Source organism: Peromyscus maniculatus, chromosome 3 (genome assembly GCF_049852395.1).
Source record: "Peromyscus maniculatus bairdii isolate BWxNUB_F1_BW_parent chromosome 3, HU_Pman_BW_mat_3.1, whole genome shotgun sequence".
NCBI classification, from domain to species: domain Eukaryota; kingdom Metazoa; phylum Chordata; class Mammalia; order Rodentia; family Cricetidae; genus Peromyscus; species Peromyscus maniculatus.
The window spans coordinates 71,385,956-71,404,891 of NC_134854.1; the positions used below are offsets into that span (position 1 = coordinate 71,385,956).

Sequence of the window (18,936 nt, forward strand, 5' to 3'; positions counted from 1 at the left end):
AACTGAAGGAGTCCAGGACAGAGGAAATCTTCCAGCTACACATTTTCTCATTTTTTTTTTCCCTATTTCTCTTCAGAAGTTAAAGTTTTCACTGCAAAGGTCCTTACTCCCTTGGCTAGTTTTATTTTTTATTTTATTTTATTTTATTTTATTTTATTTTATTTTATTTTATGCTATTGTGAATGGGAGTATCCCACCAACTCTTTCTCTGTATGTTTGTTGTTGGTGTATTTAAAAAAAAAAAAACTGATTTGTGCAAGTTGATGCTGTATGTTGCCACATTGCTGAATTTGTTTTTAGTTTTTAGAAGTTTTCAGGTCAAACTTTGGAATCTCATTCATTCTATCATGTCATCTTCAAACAGGAATAATTTAACTTCTTTTCCCTTTTTGTATCCTTTTAATTTCCTTCACTTGTCTAATTGCTCCAGCTAGTGCTTTGACCACAATTTTGAAAAGGAGTGGGGTAGTGGACAGGCCTGTCTCACTCCTGATGTCAGTGGGATTGCTTCAAGGTTTTCTCCATTAGGATGATGCTGGCTGTAGATGTCTCATATACAGTTTTTATTATATATGTTCCCTCCAGTCCTACCATCTCTAGGACTTTTTTCACGAAGGCATGCTGGATTTTGAAAAAAACAACTGTTTCTACATCTATTGAAATGATCATTAGATTTGTGTCTTTAAGTACATTTAGCTGGTTTATTACATTTATTGACTTGCATATGAACCATTGAACCATTTCAGCACTTCAGTAATAAAGCCATTAGCTCAAGCTGATTACTGACTACCTCTTACACTTAAAAACTCAGCCTAGCCGGGCGGTGGTGGCGCACGCCTTTAATCCCAGCACTCGGGAGGCAGAGCCAGGCGGATCTCTGTGAGTTCGAGGCCAGCCTGGGCTACCAAGTGAGCTCCAGGAAAGGCGCAAAGCTACACAAAGAAACCCTGTCTCGGAAAAACCAAAAAAAAAAAAAAAAAAAAAAAAAAAAACTCAGCCTATTTCTGTTCACCTATATGTTGCCATGTTTTCCGTGGCTTTACCTGTGTGCCATTACATGCTGCTCCCTGGATGGCAGGCTGGTGTCCCAAGTGCTGAGATTAAAGGCATGTGCCACCACCACCCGGCTTAATTGAGCATTTTTAAATCTATGTTCATTAGGGACATAGACTTGTATTCTTTTTTGTGTGTCTTTACCTGGCTTTGGTATTTGTGATACTAGCTTCATAAAAGAAGTAATGAAGTGCTACTTTTGTTTCTTTTTTTTTCTTATAAAAATTAGTATTAAGAGGATTGGCTGTAGACCTTCTTTGAAAGTCTGATACATTTCTGCTCTGAATCCATCTAGTCCTGGATTTGTTCTAGTCAGGGTTATTTTTTTAAATTACTATTTCAATCTCTTTCTTTCTTATAGGTCTGTTTAGGTTGTTGGCCTCTTCATTGTTTAATTTGGGTGGTTTGGCCAAATCTACAAATTTATCTATTTCTTTTAGGTTTTCCAATTTAATGGAGTACAGAATTTAAAGTATTTCCTTATATTCAGAATTTCTTTGGTGTCTGGTACAATGTTTCCCTGTTTCTTAGTCTTTTAATTTAGGTTCTCTCTTTCTTTTGGTTAGTTGAGCCTAAGGGCCTGTCAATCTTTTTATCTTTTCGGCTCAAAACTTCATTGATTCTTTGTATTATTTTCTTAGTTTCTATTTCATTGATTTCTGCTTTGATTTTTTATTACTTCTTGCCATTAACTAGATTTGGATTTTGTATGTTCAATCTTATGTCTTCACATTTTTTAGTAGCATCATAAAGTCTCTCTTTTTTTTTTTTTAAATGGAGGAACTTTGAGCTATACATTTCCCTCATAGGACCACATTCAATTCATCCCAGAGGAAGGTGTGTGTGTGTGTGTGTGTGTGTGTGTGTGTGTGTGTGTGTGTGTGTGTGTGTTGTCTTCATTTTTGTTTAGTTTCAGGAATTTTCTTTTTTCTTTCTTGATTTCTTTTTTGACCCACTCATCCTTCAGTAATGAGCTGCCTGATTTCCATGAGTTTGTATATTTACTAGATATTTGTTTACTGTCAGTAATTTTAAGGTTTATTACATCATGGTCAGATAGGATATATGAATTTATTTCAGTCTTTCTAAATTTGTAAAGATTTGTTTTAAGTATCAACATATGGTTTATTTTAGAGAAGCTTCTGTATGCTGCTGGGTGTATACTTTTTATGTTTAAGTAGAATATTCTGTAGATAACTGTTAAATGCATATGATATATAGAATCATTTAATTCTGGTGTCTCTGCTCACCTCCCTCCCACCCCCACCCCCTACATGTGCCAGATGACCAGTCTATTGTACAAAGTAGAGCATTGAAATCATCTACTATTACTGGATTGATGTTAATCTGTGTTTCAAGCTCTGATAGTACATTTTCTTTATTTTTATATTAAACTGTGTATTGGAGTTTGGCACATATATGTTAAGGATAATATCTTCATGGTGGACTGTTCTCTTGATCAGAATTATGTCTTTAATCTCTTCTGATTAATTTTGGTTTGAAGTCTACTTTGTCAGATATTAGGAGAGTAATATCTGCTTACTTCCTGGTCATTTGACTGGAGTAATTTTGTCCAGCCTTTTTTTTTTTTTTTTTTTTTTTTTGAGACAGGGTTTCTCTGTGTAGCTTTGCACCTTTCCTGGAACTCACTCTGTAGACCAGGCTGGCCTGGAACTCACAGAGATCCGCCTGCCTCTACCTCCTGAGTGCTGGAATTAAAGGTGTGCGCCGCCACCGCCCGGCCTTTTGTCCAGCCTTTTACTCTAAGGCTATGTGTATCTTTGAAGCTGTGTTTCTTGTAGACAACAGATAGATGGATTTTGTTTCTTGATTCAGTCAGCCAACTTGTGTCTTTTGATTGGAGAATTGAGACCATTACTATTTATGGTTATAATAGAAAGGTGTGTGCTCAATTGCAGTCATTGTACCGCTGAGTTTTGGTGTTAATGTTTGTATCCTCAGTGGTTCTTTGTTTTAGCTTTGTATTTCTTTCTATAGTCTCTTGGCTATACGCATTCTCTTTTTCAGTTCAACATATTTCTTTCTGTATTTTCTTTAGGTTTGGTTTGTTGGACATACATTTTTTTTGTTGTTGTTGTTTTGTTTTTCGAGACAGGGTTTCTCTGTGTAGCTTTGCGCCTTTTCCTGGAACTCACTTGGTAGCCCAGGCTGGCCTAGAACTCACAGAGATCCGCCTGGCTCTGCCTCCCCAGTGCTGGGATTAAAGGCGTGCGCCGCCGCCGCCGCCGCCGCCGCCGCCGCCGCCGCCGCCGCCGCCACCACCCGACCTGGACATACATTTTTTAAGGCTATTTATATCATGGAAGTATTTCTCCTTCAACTAAGGCAAAAAGTTTTGGTGAGTATATTAGTCTAGTTTGGCTGTCCTGTGCTGGTCTTTTAGCACTTGGATTGCATTGCTACAGGTTCTTCTGCCTTTCAAAGTTTCCATTGAGAAATCAGCTATTAATCTGATGAGGTTTTTAAATATGTGATTCTTTTTCTTGCACCTTTCAATATTCTTTCTTTGTTCTGTATACCTAAGTGTTTTAATGATGATATAGCATGAGGTTTTTCTTTTCTGGTCATACTTATTTGGTGTTCTATATGCTTCTTGTATCTATATGGGTACATCTTTCCTTAGCTTTGGAAAGTTTTCTTCTATGATCTTTATTCTTTCTTGTGTTATTTTGTTTGTTTGTTTGTTTTTTTTTTTTTTTTTTTTTTTTTAAGACAGGGTTTCTCTGTGTAGCTTTGTCTATCCTAGAATTTACTCTGTAGACCAGGCTAGCCTTGAACTCAGAGATCTGCCTGCCACTGCCTCCCAAGTTCTGGGATTAAAGGCATGTGCCACCACTGCTGAGCTTCTTCTATGATCTTGTTGATGCCACTGATCTAGGGTTTTTCTCCTGTCTATTCCTCTGATTCAAAGGTCTGTTTTTTGTTTGGTTGGTTTTGTTTGTTTGTTTTTCATGGTGTCCCATATTTCCTGTATGTTCCTGCCCTATGGTTTGTTTGATTTTTTTTTTTTAGTCTTGACTATCCTGGGAACTAGTTCTATATATCAGGCTGGCTTTAAACTCACAGAGATCCACCCGCCTCTGCCTCCCAAATGCTGGGATTAAAGGCATGTGCCACCACTGCTGATCATCTTCTGTGATCTTGTTGATACCATTGACCTGGGGTTTTTCTCTTGTCTATTCCTCTAATTCAAAGGTTTGGTTTAGTTTTTTTCATAGTGTCCCATATTTCCTGTATATTCCTGCCCTATGGTTTATTTGTTTATTTAAAGATGTGGATGCTTTTTGTAGCCTTGACTGTCCTGGAAACTAGTTCTGTACATCAGGCTGGCTTTAAACTCACAGAGATCCACCTGCCTCTGCCTCCCAAATGCTGGGATTAACAGACATCCACCACTGTCCAGAGGATTTTTTAAAATTTTTCATGTTCTTTTTCTCCTATATCTTCTTTATCTTCAAGTACTGATATTCTGTCTCTTGCTTGATTCATTCTACTTGTAATATGTTTCATTGAGTTATTAATCAGGTTATTCAGTTTTTCAATTCAATCTTCATTTCATCCTGAGTCCTCTTCAATGTTTCTTTATTGAATTCCATTTTCAAATCCTGGATTATCTTTGTCATTTTCATCAGCCTTGTGTTTGTATTTTCTTGGGCATCACTCAAGAGTCTTCTTGAAATTCCTTGAATTCTTTGATGAAGTTGATGATGTTTCTTTTAAATTCTGTGTCCTGGAATTCAACCAGGTAATTCTCATTGGCAAACATTTCTACACAACTGGTGGGTTTTGAGGGAAGATACTGCCATGATCTTTCATACTGATTGTACTTGTGTGATGAGATCTGGGCATGTTAACTTCCCTTGTTCGTTCTGTGTCTGATATGGACAAAGCAGGTTGGATTAAAAAATGATGTACAAGTTAAGTTGAGCCCTGAGCTAGGATACGGCTTAGTTGGAATGAAGTCATGTAGACTCATGAACTGCGCTGGTGTGCATGATGTGTACCCTCATCCAAGCCGGAGTTTAAAGGTAGATCTGGGTTGGGGAAGGGTTTGTGGGTCAAACAGACTCACCTGGCTAGACGCTGGAGAAGAATGTGCAGGATTTGGCTGGGTGGAGAAGTTGGATGTAGTGCAGGAGGAGCCAGTTGGTTAGGAAGAGTCAGTCTGCTTTCTTATGTAACTCAGGACCACCTGCCCAGAGTTGGCACTACTCCCCATGGGCTGAACCTGCCCACATCAATCATTAATCAAGAAAATGCCTTATAGACTTGTCTACAGGCAATATGGATGAAGGCATATTCTTATTTGAAATTCCTCTTCCCAGATAACTCTAGTTTGTGTCAATATATCTACATAAACGAGAACTCCAGAAAACGAACTCCAAAAATTATACAGAAACCTTTCTCAATCCTTAGCCCTACCCATAGGACCACAGGGTGAGTCCCAAAGATCTAGCAGAGAATAGCTTACCAGAATTTGATGGTAAAACTCTATTGTTGAAGACAACATATGGCTTGGATTATAGAATATACTGAAATTAAGCTGGGTTGGAAGCTTCCTCCATGCTGGCTTTTACAGTTCCAGAAGATGCTTTGTAGGCTGGAGAACTGTCACTGGAAATCCTATTGAGCTGTGGACCTTGTAAGCTACAGTACTAGCATGCCAGGAAAGATGTGCCTGTTTGTATTATAGCAGCATTACTGTTATAACTGTTTGTTTGTATTTGAGGCCTGTTCCACAGGGGGAATAGTAATGTAAAACTGGACAAATGCCCTTGGCCTCAGAGGCCATGGGCCCTAGCAGAGAGGCTACTGCTGGAGTTTTGGTTTTGGAGGTGTGTCTAAAATGGACAAGTCATACTGTCAGCTTTGGTTAGAAAAGCTTCTTTGTGCAGTGTGCAGCAGTTACTGCAGAATCAAAAGCCTGAGAATAAATGTGAGCCAGCTCTAGATGGGTCATCTTTTCCCCCCCATATCTGGAGTGCAATGGATAAGCCTTATCCTGGGAAAATCATCTTCATGATCATGGTATCACTCCTATCAAGCAAGTATTAGATGGGTCATCTAGGTCATCCATTCCAAGGCTCAGCAAAAATTCTCAAAAAAAAGAGAGTCAGTCTTGTGGAACACTGTCTTCTGGCATGGCATGGCTGTTGCTCTCATGAGCTCTCAAAAGCTGTTGATTTCCCGTATAACACTGGGTACATCAACACTGTTATGGGAGGAACTCACAAAGCTTGTTTGGGTTCTACTTCGTTTCATTAATTATAACTTCCAATTAAGTAAATGAAGTTATCTTGTTAGCATGAAAAAGCAAAAGAATAAAGCAGGCCTCAAATATAGTGAAAGGTGAGCAAGTTTATAATCCCAGCACTAAAAAGGCAGCAGGGTGGTGAGTTCAAGGCCAGGCTGGGATACCCAGCAAGACTTTTTCCAAAAACAAAAATAAAAATAAGGTCAAAATAAGCACTTACAAGGCAGAGTCAAGTAGATCTCTGAGTTTAAGGCCAGCCTAGGATTGCACAAAGAAACTGTTTTGAAAACTTAAAATAATACTAATTTTAAAAGGTCAAAATAAAATACTGGTAGAAGTCCCAGGAAACCAATATCCAGAACTAACTCATTCCATTAACTGCATTTTCTTCTACTGGAAGAAAGTGCGACTATGATATACACACACCCAAAGAAAATTCTAGACTCACATTTAACCTACAAATAAATCAGACACAATTCCCCAACACCATTCCCATTCCTTAGCAGGGCAGACAGTAACCCCTCATTTCTTACAGTCAGAACTTCATGTTAGTGCAGTAGAATATCCCAGTCTGTCACAAACTGAAACATTCCCACTCTCTGCAATTAGAATGTTTCTGAGAGCCCACTAATTCATAGTGAAGGGAAATTACAATCCATTTGATAAATGAACAATCAGGAATTTACTTTAAAAGGTTTTTACTTTTTTTTTTTTTGATTTTTCAAGACAGGGATTCTCTGCATAGCTTTGTGCCTTTCCTGGAACTAACTCTGTAGACCAGGCTGGCCTCGAACTCACAGAGATCCACCTGGTTCTGCCTCCCGAGTGCTGGGATTAAAGGTGTGTGCCACCACTGCCCGGTGGTTTTTACTTTTTAAGGAAGTATCTAAACACACATAAGAATTTCCTGTAATAAAAGGATTGATTTTTCACCTGATAGTCCCAGCACACTTAATTCAAGAAAAGCTCAAGGCAGGCCTGACGACAACTCAGTGGATAAAACATTTGCCAGCAAGTTATACCTGGAGTTACATCTCCAGACCACATGGTAGAAGGAAAGAATAAACGTCTGCGGCAGGTTGTCCTCTGACTTCCACACTGGTACACCGTAGGCACCCCCACACACAAATGCTTTAAAGACAAAATGTAACATTGTTAAAAATATTTATTTTGACAGTCTATCTTAAGTCAGTACAGACTCCACTCTGCCACAGATGCGTTGAAACGATGTCTTTCTTATCCAGCCAGAGTACACACCTTCCATGTTGGATTGCTTCCAAATCCAGATGACCAAACAGTCCTTTATCCCCAAAGCAGGCTAAAACATTTGTGAAGAGGAAAAATAAATTACACATGGGAACAAACACTTTCCCCACACAGCTGAAGAACCAGGTCTTACGTTTATGTTTATGGTTCCCTATCAAACTCAGTGACTAGAGGATGAGAACCCATCATCAGACAAAATGAGCAACGAAACTTGAGAAATGCAAAGGAAATTTTCAGTTTATATATAAAATGAAGTCAATCAAGAGATAAACGATTAATGATGTTCATTAACTAAAAGGACCAAACTGTATTATTGTTACATAAAGCATCAATGAAACTGCAAAAATCCTTTTCCTAAGTTCTTTCTATGAGTCAAAGTCAGGAAAGTCCACACTCCAGTTAGTATTTCTGCTTCTAAACTACCATAATTCTGACACTGAAATGGTTACAGGATCGAGAAGCAAACATGAGATGTGTCCTGGAGCCTTAACCTTAACTACCCACATCCCTAGGATCAATTAGCCACAATTTCCACTTTTCCTAATTCCTACCCAGAACATTTAATTCTTGAAGGGGCACAAAGTGCCATGTCATTTGTTAAAGGGAGAGAGGGGCACCGGGATTCAAGAAAGAAAAAAAAAAAATGTGCTTCATGTCTCAATCTTACTGATTAAAAAAGTGACTTAATGACAATGAGGCTCTGTAGATTATTTTTAAAGGCCATTTAGGCCGTTTTATGCCTAGAAAAAAACACAACATGCATTTACCATTATCTATCAGATATGAACTAAAGTCTCCCATTGAATCCAATTATTTTTACATACAGTTAAGATACAGAAACAAACTTCACTTTTTTAGATTTCTTTCTCAATGGATGAACATCCAAAATAAAGAAAAAAGACAATCTTTCTTGGTCTGACGCAGATAACAGAAATGATTCTGTTAATTAATACATTTGTCTTACTCATGTTTTAACTAGGTATGATGGATTAAGTCTATTGTCTTAGTACCCAGGAGGCAGAGGCAGGAGGATCAAGAGTTCAAAGCCAGCTGAGCTACATGAGACCCTGTCTCAAAAAAACAAAAAAACCATACATGGCTTTACTAACCTAGTACTATTGATTCATTAGAATAATTCATTCTGAAAAAGACATTTCTATCAACCAACTAACCATATACAATGTGCTATGCTGAGTCAAAAAAGATGGCAGATGAACAGTATATTTTATATTAATAAAAACATATAGTTCCATTTGTTTTTTTGAGGGGGGCAGAGTAAGCAACTCAGGAAAATCTTTCTAGTAAGTCTCCTCAGCACAGTGGATAAAATTAGTAATGGGGCAACCCTTCAGAGGCAATCAAAAAAAATTTTTTTCCCCAGACAGGGTCTCATATAACCAGGCTGACCTCAAACTTACTATGTAGCTAATGATGACCCTAAAGTTTTAATCCTCTTTCCCACACTTCCCAGGAACTCAGATTACAGATATGACCCATTATGCCCCATTTATGCCAGAGACTGAATGTTAGGCAAGCATTCTACTGACGAAACCAATCTTCAATTCTTTATGGGAAGATTTCTGTTTGCACAAGAAAGGAAAGAACATGAAGACAGAGTGAAGAAATGAAAACTCATACAGGAAGCTGCTCCATCTAGCCTGCAGTTTTGACAAGTCAAAACTTGTTGGGATAACAGAAGGATGCTCCATCACTTCTCGATCCTAATCACCTAAGAAGCAAGGACAGTTGACAAGCTATTCTACATGCTCATAAGACAAACGAATGTACAAGTGAGCAACAAGCAGATCATGAAAGACACTGAAGAATACAGACATGGGGCCTGTTTCAACTTTAGAAAGGGAAGAAAGATTCAGCAAGAAGACGTCTGAGACTGGGGCTTTCTAGAAGCAGGTTTCATCAGGTGGAAATTGAGGAAAAAAGCATTCCAGATGTTAGGAGCACATGCCTTTGCTTATCTGACATGAGCAAAGACATAGCTTATTCTGCATTGCCATACAGTCATGTAGCTAGAAAAAAAAAATGTTTTCTTTTAAAAAAAAAAAAAAAGTGGAGATAGCCAGGTGGTGGTGGCACATGCCTTTAATCCCAGTACCCAGGAGGCAGAGGAAGGTGGATCTCTGTGAGTTCGAGGTCAGCCTGGTCTATGTAGCAAATTTCAGGACAGCCAGGGTTTTATAGAGAAACCTCATCTCCAAAACCAAAAACAACAATTAATACTTTAATGATCAAATTACCTGACAAGTGGTGTTAATATTTACCTAAAATATTGTTACTCAATTCTCATGGCAACCTAATTTAGGAGGTATTATACCCAAACAATAAAAGAGGAACCACAGCCCTGAAAGTTTAATGGCCTCTTGAGGAAACATGCTTGATACTCTGCAGTATTTGGAAAATATGCACACAGCTTAATCAAGTAGTGACATCTATGATACTGTGTCTTACATGAATGTTTCTCTACAGATATAACTGGCTTGCAATCAGTGAGCCAGTCAAGAGCAGACATACTACTTCACTATTTCACAGGAAAACTCCTTGTGAAATTCATAGTTCAAGCAATCAAAGCTGAGGAGAAGGGAAGTTAATGGGGAGCTGTGAAGGCAATTTTAAGAAGCATTCCATGTGGTGCATTCCTGTAATCCTGGCACTCAGGAAGCTGAGTTCAAGGCCAGCCTGGTCTACATAGTGAATTCAAGGCCAGTTTGGGACAAACAAGACTTTGCCTCAACTCCCCTTACTCTCATCCCCCCTTAAAATAAAATCACATAAGAAAAAGAAGCTGTGTTATAACAGACCAAAGAATAAAGTGAGGAAATAAAAAACTGACATCTATTAAGAATTTTAATAGGAAAAACTTTTAACTGCACACCAGTTAAGCTGAGGGCACATGTGGTGGAAACTTTCTAAAAGCAAATCTCTTCTGAAAAAGAAGAGACTAAGAAGCAGAGGAGTGGAGAAAATGTGTACCACACGGTACAGGCAAAGCTGGTAAGGTAACTCACAGTTGCTATGCAACCCTGTGCAGACCATCTAGGCTGTGGAGCTAATCTGCTACCCACCAACTGTGTGCCTGGCTCGGGAGGAACTCAAGTGACAACTACAGACAGAATGTTCAAAGCACCTAAAATAACTGGCACGTTGTAGGTGACCATGAGTAATACAACTGCAAACTGCCCACATCTAATTAGAAATTAGAGGGGTTGGGGGTGTGCCTCCTATTGATAGAATGCTTGTCTGCCGTGCACAAAGCCTTGGGTTCAATCCCTCAGTAATCCCAAAAAAGAAAAGAAAGAAAGTTTGAAGTTAGAAATACTTCTAGTCTGAGCATTTCAAGCACGGAATCCCCAATCTGCCAATCTTTTTTAAAAGGTATTTTCGCCAGGCGGTGATAGTGCATGCCTTTAATCCCAGCAGACTTGAGAGGCAGAGGCAGGCGGATCTCTGTGAGTTTGAGACCAGCCTGGTCTACAAAGTGAGTTCCAGAACAGCCAGGACTGTTAGAAGGAGAAACCCTGTTTCGAAAAAACCAAAAAAAAAAAAAAAAAAAAAAGGTATTTTCTGATCATTCTTTAAAAAGTGACTTGGAAGAAGGTTTGAAGAAACTGAATGAATGCCTGGTATATCAAATGAAAGCTGCTACGATAACTGGATGTCTATGAAACACAGCTGGATTCTCATAGCACCACTGTGGTGCCCATCAGTGACTGGAGCACCAGCCCTTCCAGAGCACACCTACCTGTTGACTCTGCTTTTACAAAAATATTTATAAAGCATTTACACACACGTGTATATCATTTTTGCAAGTTGCTACATTTAAAAAATTCAAGTATAAAGATCTACTGACCAGCCTGAAAGAATATTGGAAGGTTATAGAACCTTTAAGAGGCAAAGCCTTGTGGAAAGAAGTGAGATCATGGGAGCATGTTCCTGAGGGGATACTGAGACTCTTGCCCATCTTCTCTTGGCTTCTCCACCACCAGGAGGTGAAAAGGCATCCTCTCACCACTGCCGTGGACTGTGCCACCAGATCAAAGCAACAGTGCCAAGCAACCATAGCCTAAGACCTCTGAAATGTAAGCCCAAACAAACCTTTCCTCTTTATAAACTGACAATAAGTCGCAATAGAAAGCTGATTAATAGATGAATATACACACATACATATATACATTAATATGCACACTATGTGTGAAATTTTCAAATAGCTTATGTAATACCAGCAAGATTGTTTCTGGGTAACAAATGGGACAATGCATTTTGGGAACTATATGTATTGATAAGACTTCAATTTACTAATCCCAAGGATTTATCATGAAGAAATAAAATCAACAAAAGCTATCTATGTGCATTAAAATGCTTGGGAGCTGAAGAGATAACTCAGCAGTGAAGAGCACTAGCTGCTTGTTCAGAGGACCAGGATTAAATTACCATCATCCTACATAGAAGTTTACAACTGTCTACAATTCTAATTCTAGAGGACCTGACACCTCCTTCTGGTCCCCATGGTCACAGGCACACACAGGATGCACAGACATACATGCAAGCAAAATACTCTAGAGGATCTGACACCTCCTTCTGGTCTCCATGGTCACAGGCACACACATGATGCACAGACATACATGCAAGCAAAATAATTTTTAAAAGTTACATTGTTATATAGAGTACTAAAAACCTAAGTAATTTACAAGTGAAAAATATGGCTTATCAATTCTAACTTTAGGTGAAAAGACCAAAATTCTACGTTAGAATATGATATAAAAGGTTACCCTTTCATGTAGTAAGATGATAATTTGTTTTAGAATGTATATCATCATAGTAAATAAGATGAGGGGAAGCAAAGTAGCTACATAGCAATTAATATAAGTTGACTAGTCTACAATTTTTCTTCCAACAACCCAAGAAAGACCATAGTGATTGGTGAAATTATGGGTCATCGCTTCCCAGTGATTCAATACCAATTAATATATAAGTATCTGCCTTCAAATTTTGATATTCAAGAGCAATACCTTAAAACTGATGGCTCAGGCATTCCAGGATCTGCACCCCTCGTAAATCCTAAAGGGAAAAATAAAAACTTTCAAATATAACAGTACAAATCCAGTAGACAAAAAGCCTACAGCCACATCTCTTTCAATCCAATCCAGGATAGCTGTCTCAACTGATGTGTGCTGCTCAAGGTTTCTAATTTCCACCGGAATGTGGAACAGCATCCAGGACTTCTCGGCATCAAGGACAGTTGTTCCCACTGTACAGTTAGAGGAGCCACTCTTAACATGCCCTGCTTCTACTCAGTCACTCCACGAGACTGTCACAAGTCCCAAACCACACTGGCATACTAGGGAGAGCTTCATGATAAAGGAAAACTACACCTTTTCTGAAAGTATTGGCTGAATAAGGCAATTAAGATTAAAAATGAAAAAACCTACTCAGACAGAAACAGGGTAAGGTCCAGTGTGCAACCCTTGGTGAAAATATTTGTCTGGACACTAGGGCAAGGAAGGTATAACTTTATGGCTTGATTTCTTTCCCTGCAAAATGGGGGCCAGTAACTTTTGAAAAAGAAAAAAAAAATCACCCAAATCCTTCATTATACAAGTAAGAAAGTTTAGGCTTCCAACTACTATCATAATCATGCTTCGAGGCTGTGACGTTTTAATCCGATCTAGCTTCTTTCCACTTAGGCCAACCTACAGGAGGAGGAGAAACGCTCTGAAAGCCATACTAGCGTATTTTTCTTTAGAGAGTCATCTAACCCTAAGACCAATCTTGAAAGGTCATGCTTTTAGTTTACAGATGTAAGTACGGAATATGAGGGGGTGTGACTAGTTAGATACTGCCCATATAAAGGAAGGAACTCGAAGCTGGGTTCTCGAGCCTGGCCAGACAGCTTTAGAAAACGTGGAGAACACGATGACCCGGTTTGTTCTCCCCGGCCACAAAGACCAAAATGAGACTCCCAGACGCACCGACCCCTAACCCTGCCCTGCGGCTCCTCCAGGTGTTTCTCCCACTGACCCAGGTAAATCACAAGAGGAATAAAGCCCCAGCGGATGGCAAACTGGCCGCCCTTGAAGAGCTGCTGCAGCCTCTGTTTGGCTTCTTTGCTCAGCTTCACCATGGCGACGACGGACCCGTGGAACCAGGAGACCCCACAACGACAACCGCGTCCAGGTTCCGAAAGGGAGAGGAGCTGCGCATGCGCCACCTGCGACCTTTACGGCAGGAGTCGTGAGGCATCGCCGGCAGAGGCCGTAATTCGTCGCCCTTCACCTTGTCGCCCATAGGAGGCGCGTGCGCTGTTGGTCCGGTGCGCTCCTATTGTCTTCCACGTTCTTTTGTTAGTTTGGGTTATGAATTGGGCTTTTTCTTGGGGAAAAGGGGATAGTTTTGTTTTTAAAGACAACGTCTCGCTGTTTAGAACGCGGCTTCCCCGGTTGCTATAGGATGCACTAGGCACTTACTTGGGATAGAAGGAATTTTAATTAAATTCCAGACGACAGAGTTTAAGTCTGATTGGTCTCCTATTTTGGGTTACCTTGGATAAGTTCTTTACCATCCCAGAACCAGTTTCTTAAAGCCAGAGGTATGACTGCCTGAAAGGTTAAGAATGGACCCTCAATAGGGCAATCTCCAGGTTTTTTTCCACCTTTGCACCCATGCTCTGTTTTGTTTTGTTAGTTTTTCGAGACAGGATTTCTCTGTGTAGCCCTGGCTGTCTTGGAACTCTAGACCAGGCTGGCCTTGAATTCTGAGATCATCCTGCCTCTACCTCCCAAGAGCGTTGGGATTAAAGGCGTGCAGTACCACTGCCTGGCCTGTGGTCTGTTTTTTACTTCCCAACATTTTCAAATTTGGCAAGTTGCACATGAAATTCCAGATTTGTCTGTTGTGACAGGGTCTTACTGTGTAGCCTTGGCTATTCTAGAACCCGTCTATGTAGTCCAGGCTGGCCTCGAAGTCACAGAGATCTGCCTCCCTGGTGCTAGGATTAAAGGCTGTACTACCATGCCTGACCTTTGGCCTAACAGATTCCATTGCAACAATCAAGCAAGAGTTTATAAGATGTGACTCCTTTTGGTTGTATGTGAGAGGGGCTTCCTCCTCTACTGTAAGTTCCAGCGTTCAACAAGCCATAATATTCTGGCTCACCGCAGGCTCACATCTTGTCCTCCTTAATATAGAAGGTCTGCGGTTGTCCTCTCTGGCTGGCCATTACATTTTGAAGAGATTTAAAGCTATATACCTCATGGTGGGGATCCACACCTAGAAAACTTGGTTAGTTATGGATGAGGCCATTGGTTTGTATTTGAAGTTCCTCGAGTGGTTCTAATGTTTAGCAAGAATTCCAAAGTAGCTGTCTGGATGCAGTCACATTTTAGTGTTTGATTTCAGGTCTAGAATTCGATTTCTCAAGCTCTAAGACAGCCTCTTTTTTTTGTGCCTATGTGTATGCCTGTGTACTGTGTACGACGTGACATGCTATGTGTGGGGGGGTGTACGGGTGTGTGGGTATGTGGCTATGAACTCTTGTCCTGATGCTTACTCAGGCCAGAGGTATAGGATTCCCCTGGTGTCAGAGTCACAGGTGCATGTCTGCCACCTGTTTTGGGTGATAGGAACCAAACTCAAGTCTTCTGCAAGAGCAGTACACACTCAGCCACTGAGTCATTTCTGCAGCCCCAGTATTCTATTTATTTTTTAACTTTTTAAAATTAAAATCATATTATAAATATAGTTATTGAATGAATACTGTGAATGTAATCAATGAATACCACAAATGTTATTAATATCATGAGTGTAATTAATGAATATCATGAGTATAATTAAAATAAATAATTAAATAATTAATTTTAAATAATTAATCAGATCAGATGCAGATCTGATTGAAAGTGAAAGCCATGTTCTAGCCCTAGCAAGCAGCAGAATTTGGCAGCCTCAGCCATATGGTTCCTGATTTAGAATCAAAGATACAAGAAAGGGGTTGGAGATTTTCCCTCCACAGCTAAGGAAAGCTGCTAAAGCCAGGCATGTGTCAGGGGTGTCCCTGAATGGAAACCTAGAGAGGCCATTGCATAGAGCTGTGAAGGTGGCCGGGCGGTGGTGACACACGCCTTTGATCCCAGCACTCGGGAGGCAGAGGTAGGCGGATCTCTGTGAGTTCGAGGCCAGCCTGGGTTACAGAGTAAGTTCCAGGACAGGCTCCAAAGCTACACAGAGAAACCCTGTCTCGAAAACCAAAAAAAAAAAAAAAAAAAAAAGCTGTGAAGATGAAGCCTGGATTGCCTTGGAGACCCCAAGATGTTGGAGATGCCAGGGCGATGAACCAAGGAAAGCTGCTAACAAGGAAGTGAAGAGAGAGAAGTGTACTGCAGTCAACAAGGCTGGAGGAAGTTGGAGATCCGAAGAGCTCTTCGACATCAGACGTGGCGTCTGTCCTGCTGTTTTCATTCTTCTTTTGCTCCAGCATTTCCTCACTATGCCCCCTTTCCTCCCTGTGGTCATGTATATCCTGTGCCATTGTATGTTGGAAGCATGTGATCTGCTTTTTGATTTTGATTTTACAGGGGCTACTGTTAGATAAGTCTCAGACCAGACTTTGGACTTTTAAACAGTGTGAAGACTGTGAAGGACTCTGGGGACTTTGAAGTTAGACTAAATGCATTTTGCATTATGATATGACTGTAAGCCTGTGGGGGCTAGGGAGTAGAATGTGGTGGTTTGGATAAAAATGGCCCCCATAGGCTGATATATTTGAATACTTAGTCATCAGGGAATGGCAAAAAAAAAGTTAATGAATATCATGAATGTAATTCATATCTTGAATGTAATTCATGGTTACAATTGCAAATATTATTTTCATTAAAAAAATAAGATGGAAGCCGGGCGGTGGTGGCGCACGCCTTTAATCCCAGCACTCGGGAGGCAGAGGCAGGCGGATCTCTGTGAGTTCGAGGCCAGCCTGGGCTACCAAGTGAGTCCCAGGAAAGGCGCAAAGCTACACAGAGAAACCTTGTCTCGAAAAACCAAAAAAAAAAAAAAAAAAAAAAAAAAAAAAAAATAAGATGAAATGGAGTCACCATACATTTTATAATTTCATGATTTTCTTCCATTCCCCTTCCTTCTTCCATCTCCTTCAGTACTCCCCCATGCCCTCCAAAATGTTTGATCTCTTCAATTGTTACTGTTACTCAAACACACACACACACACACACACACACACACACACACACACACACACGCGCGCGCGCGCGCTCGCACGCACATAAATATATAAATATAACCTGCTGAGTCTTTTCAGTGTTGCTTGCACATACATACCACTTGGGATAATCAACTAGAGGCCTCATCCCTGAGGGAAGACTATTTCTCCCACTCTCTACATCCCTTAACTGCTTGTAGTTCTTTGTCTAGAAGTGGGGCCCCATGAGATTCCTCACTCTACATCTGCATGTCTACTGGTATTATCATTGTTCAGCTTTTATTTAGGCAGCCATATTGTTGAGATATCATAGCTGTAGCTTTACTGTCATTCCTGTGAGGTACATGCTCACAGCAGACTTCTTGACTTCTGTCTCTTTGTCTTGCCATCTCTTCTGCAATGTTTCCTGAGCCTTAGGTGCAGAAGCTGTGTTGTGAATGTGTCCACTGAGGCTGGCCCCCCATACCAGTGACTCTCTGCACTTTGACCAGTCCTGCTTTTCTGTAATATCCCTGTCTGTTGCAAAGACAAGCCTCTTTAGTGAGGGTTGGGAGCTGCACTTATCTGTGGCTATGCAGATAGGATTATGTGAGTTTAGTAGAGTGTCGGCAGTAGGTTCTCATTAAAATCCTTGACCTCACTAGCCCCTAGGTTTCTGGAACTAGGCCCTGTTTCCCTCCTGTTGCGAAGGCCTTAAGTACTGCTAGATAGCTGTTAGTTACTGCCAAGATCTGAGTGCCACTATTTAGCCCGAGTGTTTTAAATCTTTATATAGCTCCTCGTTAACTGAGCTCAACAGACACTTTCTCATCTCTCTATTCAAATGCTTGGTTGATAATGCCATGAATTGGCATGTGGCCCCTCAGGTCCAATAGAACTGAGGTAATCTTTTCTCAAACCTTCATTGAGCCTTACTGTATGGTAGACTATCTTTGTGTTTATTTGCTTGTTCATTCATTAGTTTTAGTGCAGAAATGGAATCTGGAGCCTTGCACTTGTTAAGCATGGACTGTACCATTGAGCTACAACCCCAGCCAGCCCAAGATTACTTTCTAAAGAGGTGCTTTTCTTTCATTATTGAGTGGTTAAGAAGGGACTAAATAGCTTATTCAAATCAAATGTGAATATATATATTTATATGTGTATGTATATATATATATATATATATATATATATATATATATATATATATATATATATATATACAAAATCTGACAATAGGCCGGGCGGTGGTGGTGCACACCTTTAATCCCAGCACTCGGAAGGCAGAGCCAGGCGGATCTCTGTGAGTTCGAGGCCAGCCTGGGCTACCAAGTGAGTTCCAGGAAAGGCGCAAAGCTACACAGAGAAACCCTATCTTGAAAAAAAAAAAATTACACACAAATATGATAGACAATGGAAGAAACATAACATTGCCTAAGAAAGTCAAGAAACTTTGAAGAAAGTGTCAATCAAACCAGAAAGAAGAGTAAACGTGAGAAGGAAAAATCAATAGAAAGAGGTAGGCAAGCGTGATGGCCCAGTTCTGAGTTTGTTCCATTTACCCAGTGAAGAGTTTTGCTCCTTGACAACTGTAAAGTGATGTTACTGTCCCTCAACAGTGATTTCTACTAAAAGGTTGGGAATGGGGCCAATACTGGAGTGGCTGAAGCTTGTCATTTATGTCCCTTAGATATTTCTGCTAAAGGAGGAAGGTTTAGAATGCGATTGTCCTTGATGTGTCCTCCAGGTTCAGGTCTCATAGCGGACAGGATTATGATAGCCAGAAGCTAAGGGGTCTTCCCTGTGGTCTCCACCCATACTATCTAATCAACACACTAGACAGCCTTAGTCTTCTGATAGAGTCCTACCCTTGCCCCTCCTCTTTTCAAATGCCTCCAGGCAGCTGCCAAGGATTACTCTGTAATCTGTTTGGTTTGTGTGATGGTTAATCTTTGTTGTCAACCGGACTAGATGTAGAATCACTATGACAAACACCTCTGGGTGAGTCTAGGAGAATGTTTCCAGAAACTGAGGATTTAAGACTCACCTGAACCTGGCGGCACCATCTCATGGGCTGGGGTCCCAGACTATGTAGAAAGAAGAGAGGTAAGCACCAGCATTAACCTCTGCTCTCTGTCTGGGG

General features: G+C 40.3%; 1 protein-coding gene and 1 long non-coding RNA gene across 2 annotated transcripts; both read right to left on the bottom strand.

Annotated features, from left to right (window-relative positions):
- Positions 1-7,475: 7,475 nt before the first annotated feature.
- Positions 7,476-13,818, bottom strand: Tomm7 (translocase of outer mitochondrial membrane 7). Its single transcript, XM_006988925.4, has 3 exons — positions 13,628-13,818; positions 12,619-12,667; positions 7,476-7,646 (listed from the first exon to the last, which is right to left on the bottom strand). Exons 1-3 carry the CDS (start codon positions 13,728-13,730, stop codon positions 7,631-7,633), a joined length of 168 nt encoding a protein of 55 aa, XP_006988987.1. The 5' UTR covers positions 13,731-13,818; the 3' UTR covers positions 7,476-7,630.
- Positions 9,650-12,607, bottom strand: LOC143272340 (uncharacterized). Its single transcript, XR_013049822.1, has 2 exons — positions 12,182-12,607; positions 9,650-12,099 (listed from the first exon to the last, which is right to left on the bottom strand). It is a non-coding gene; the product is annotated as an uncharacterized LOC143272340 (long non-coding RNA).
- Positions 13,819-18,936: the final 5,118 nt, after the last annotated feature.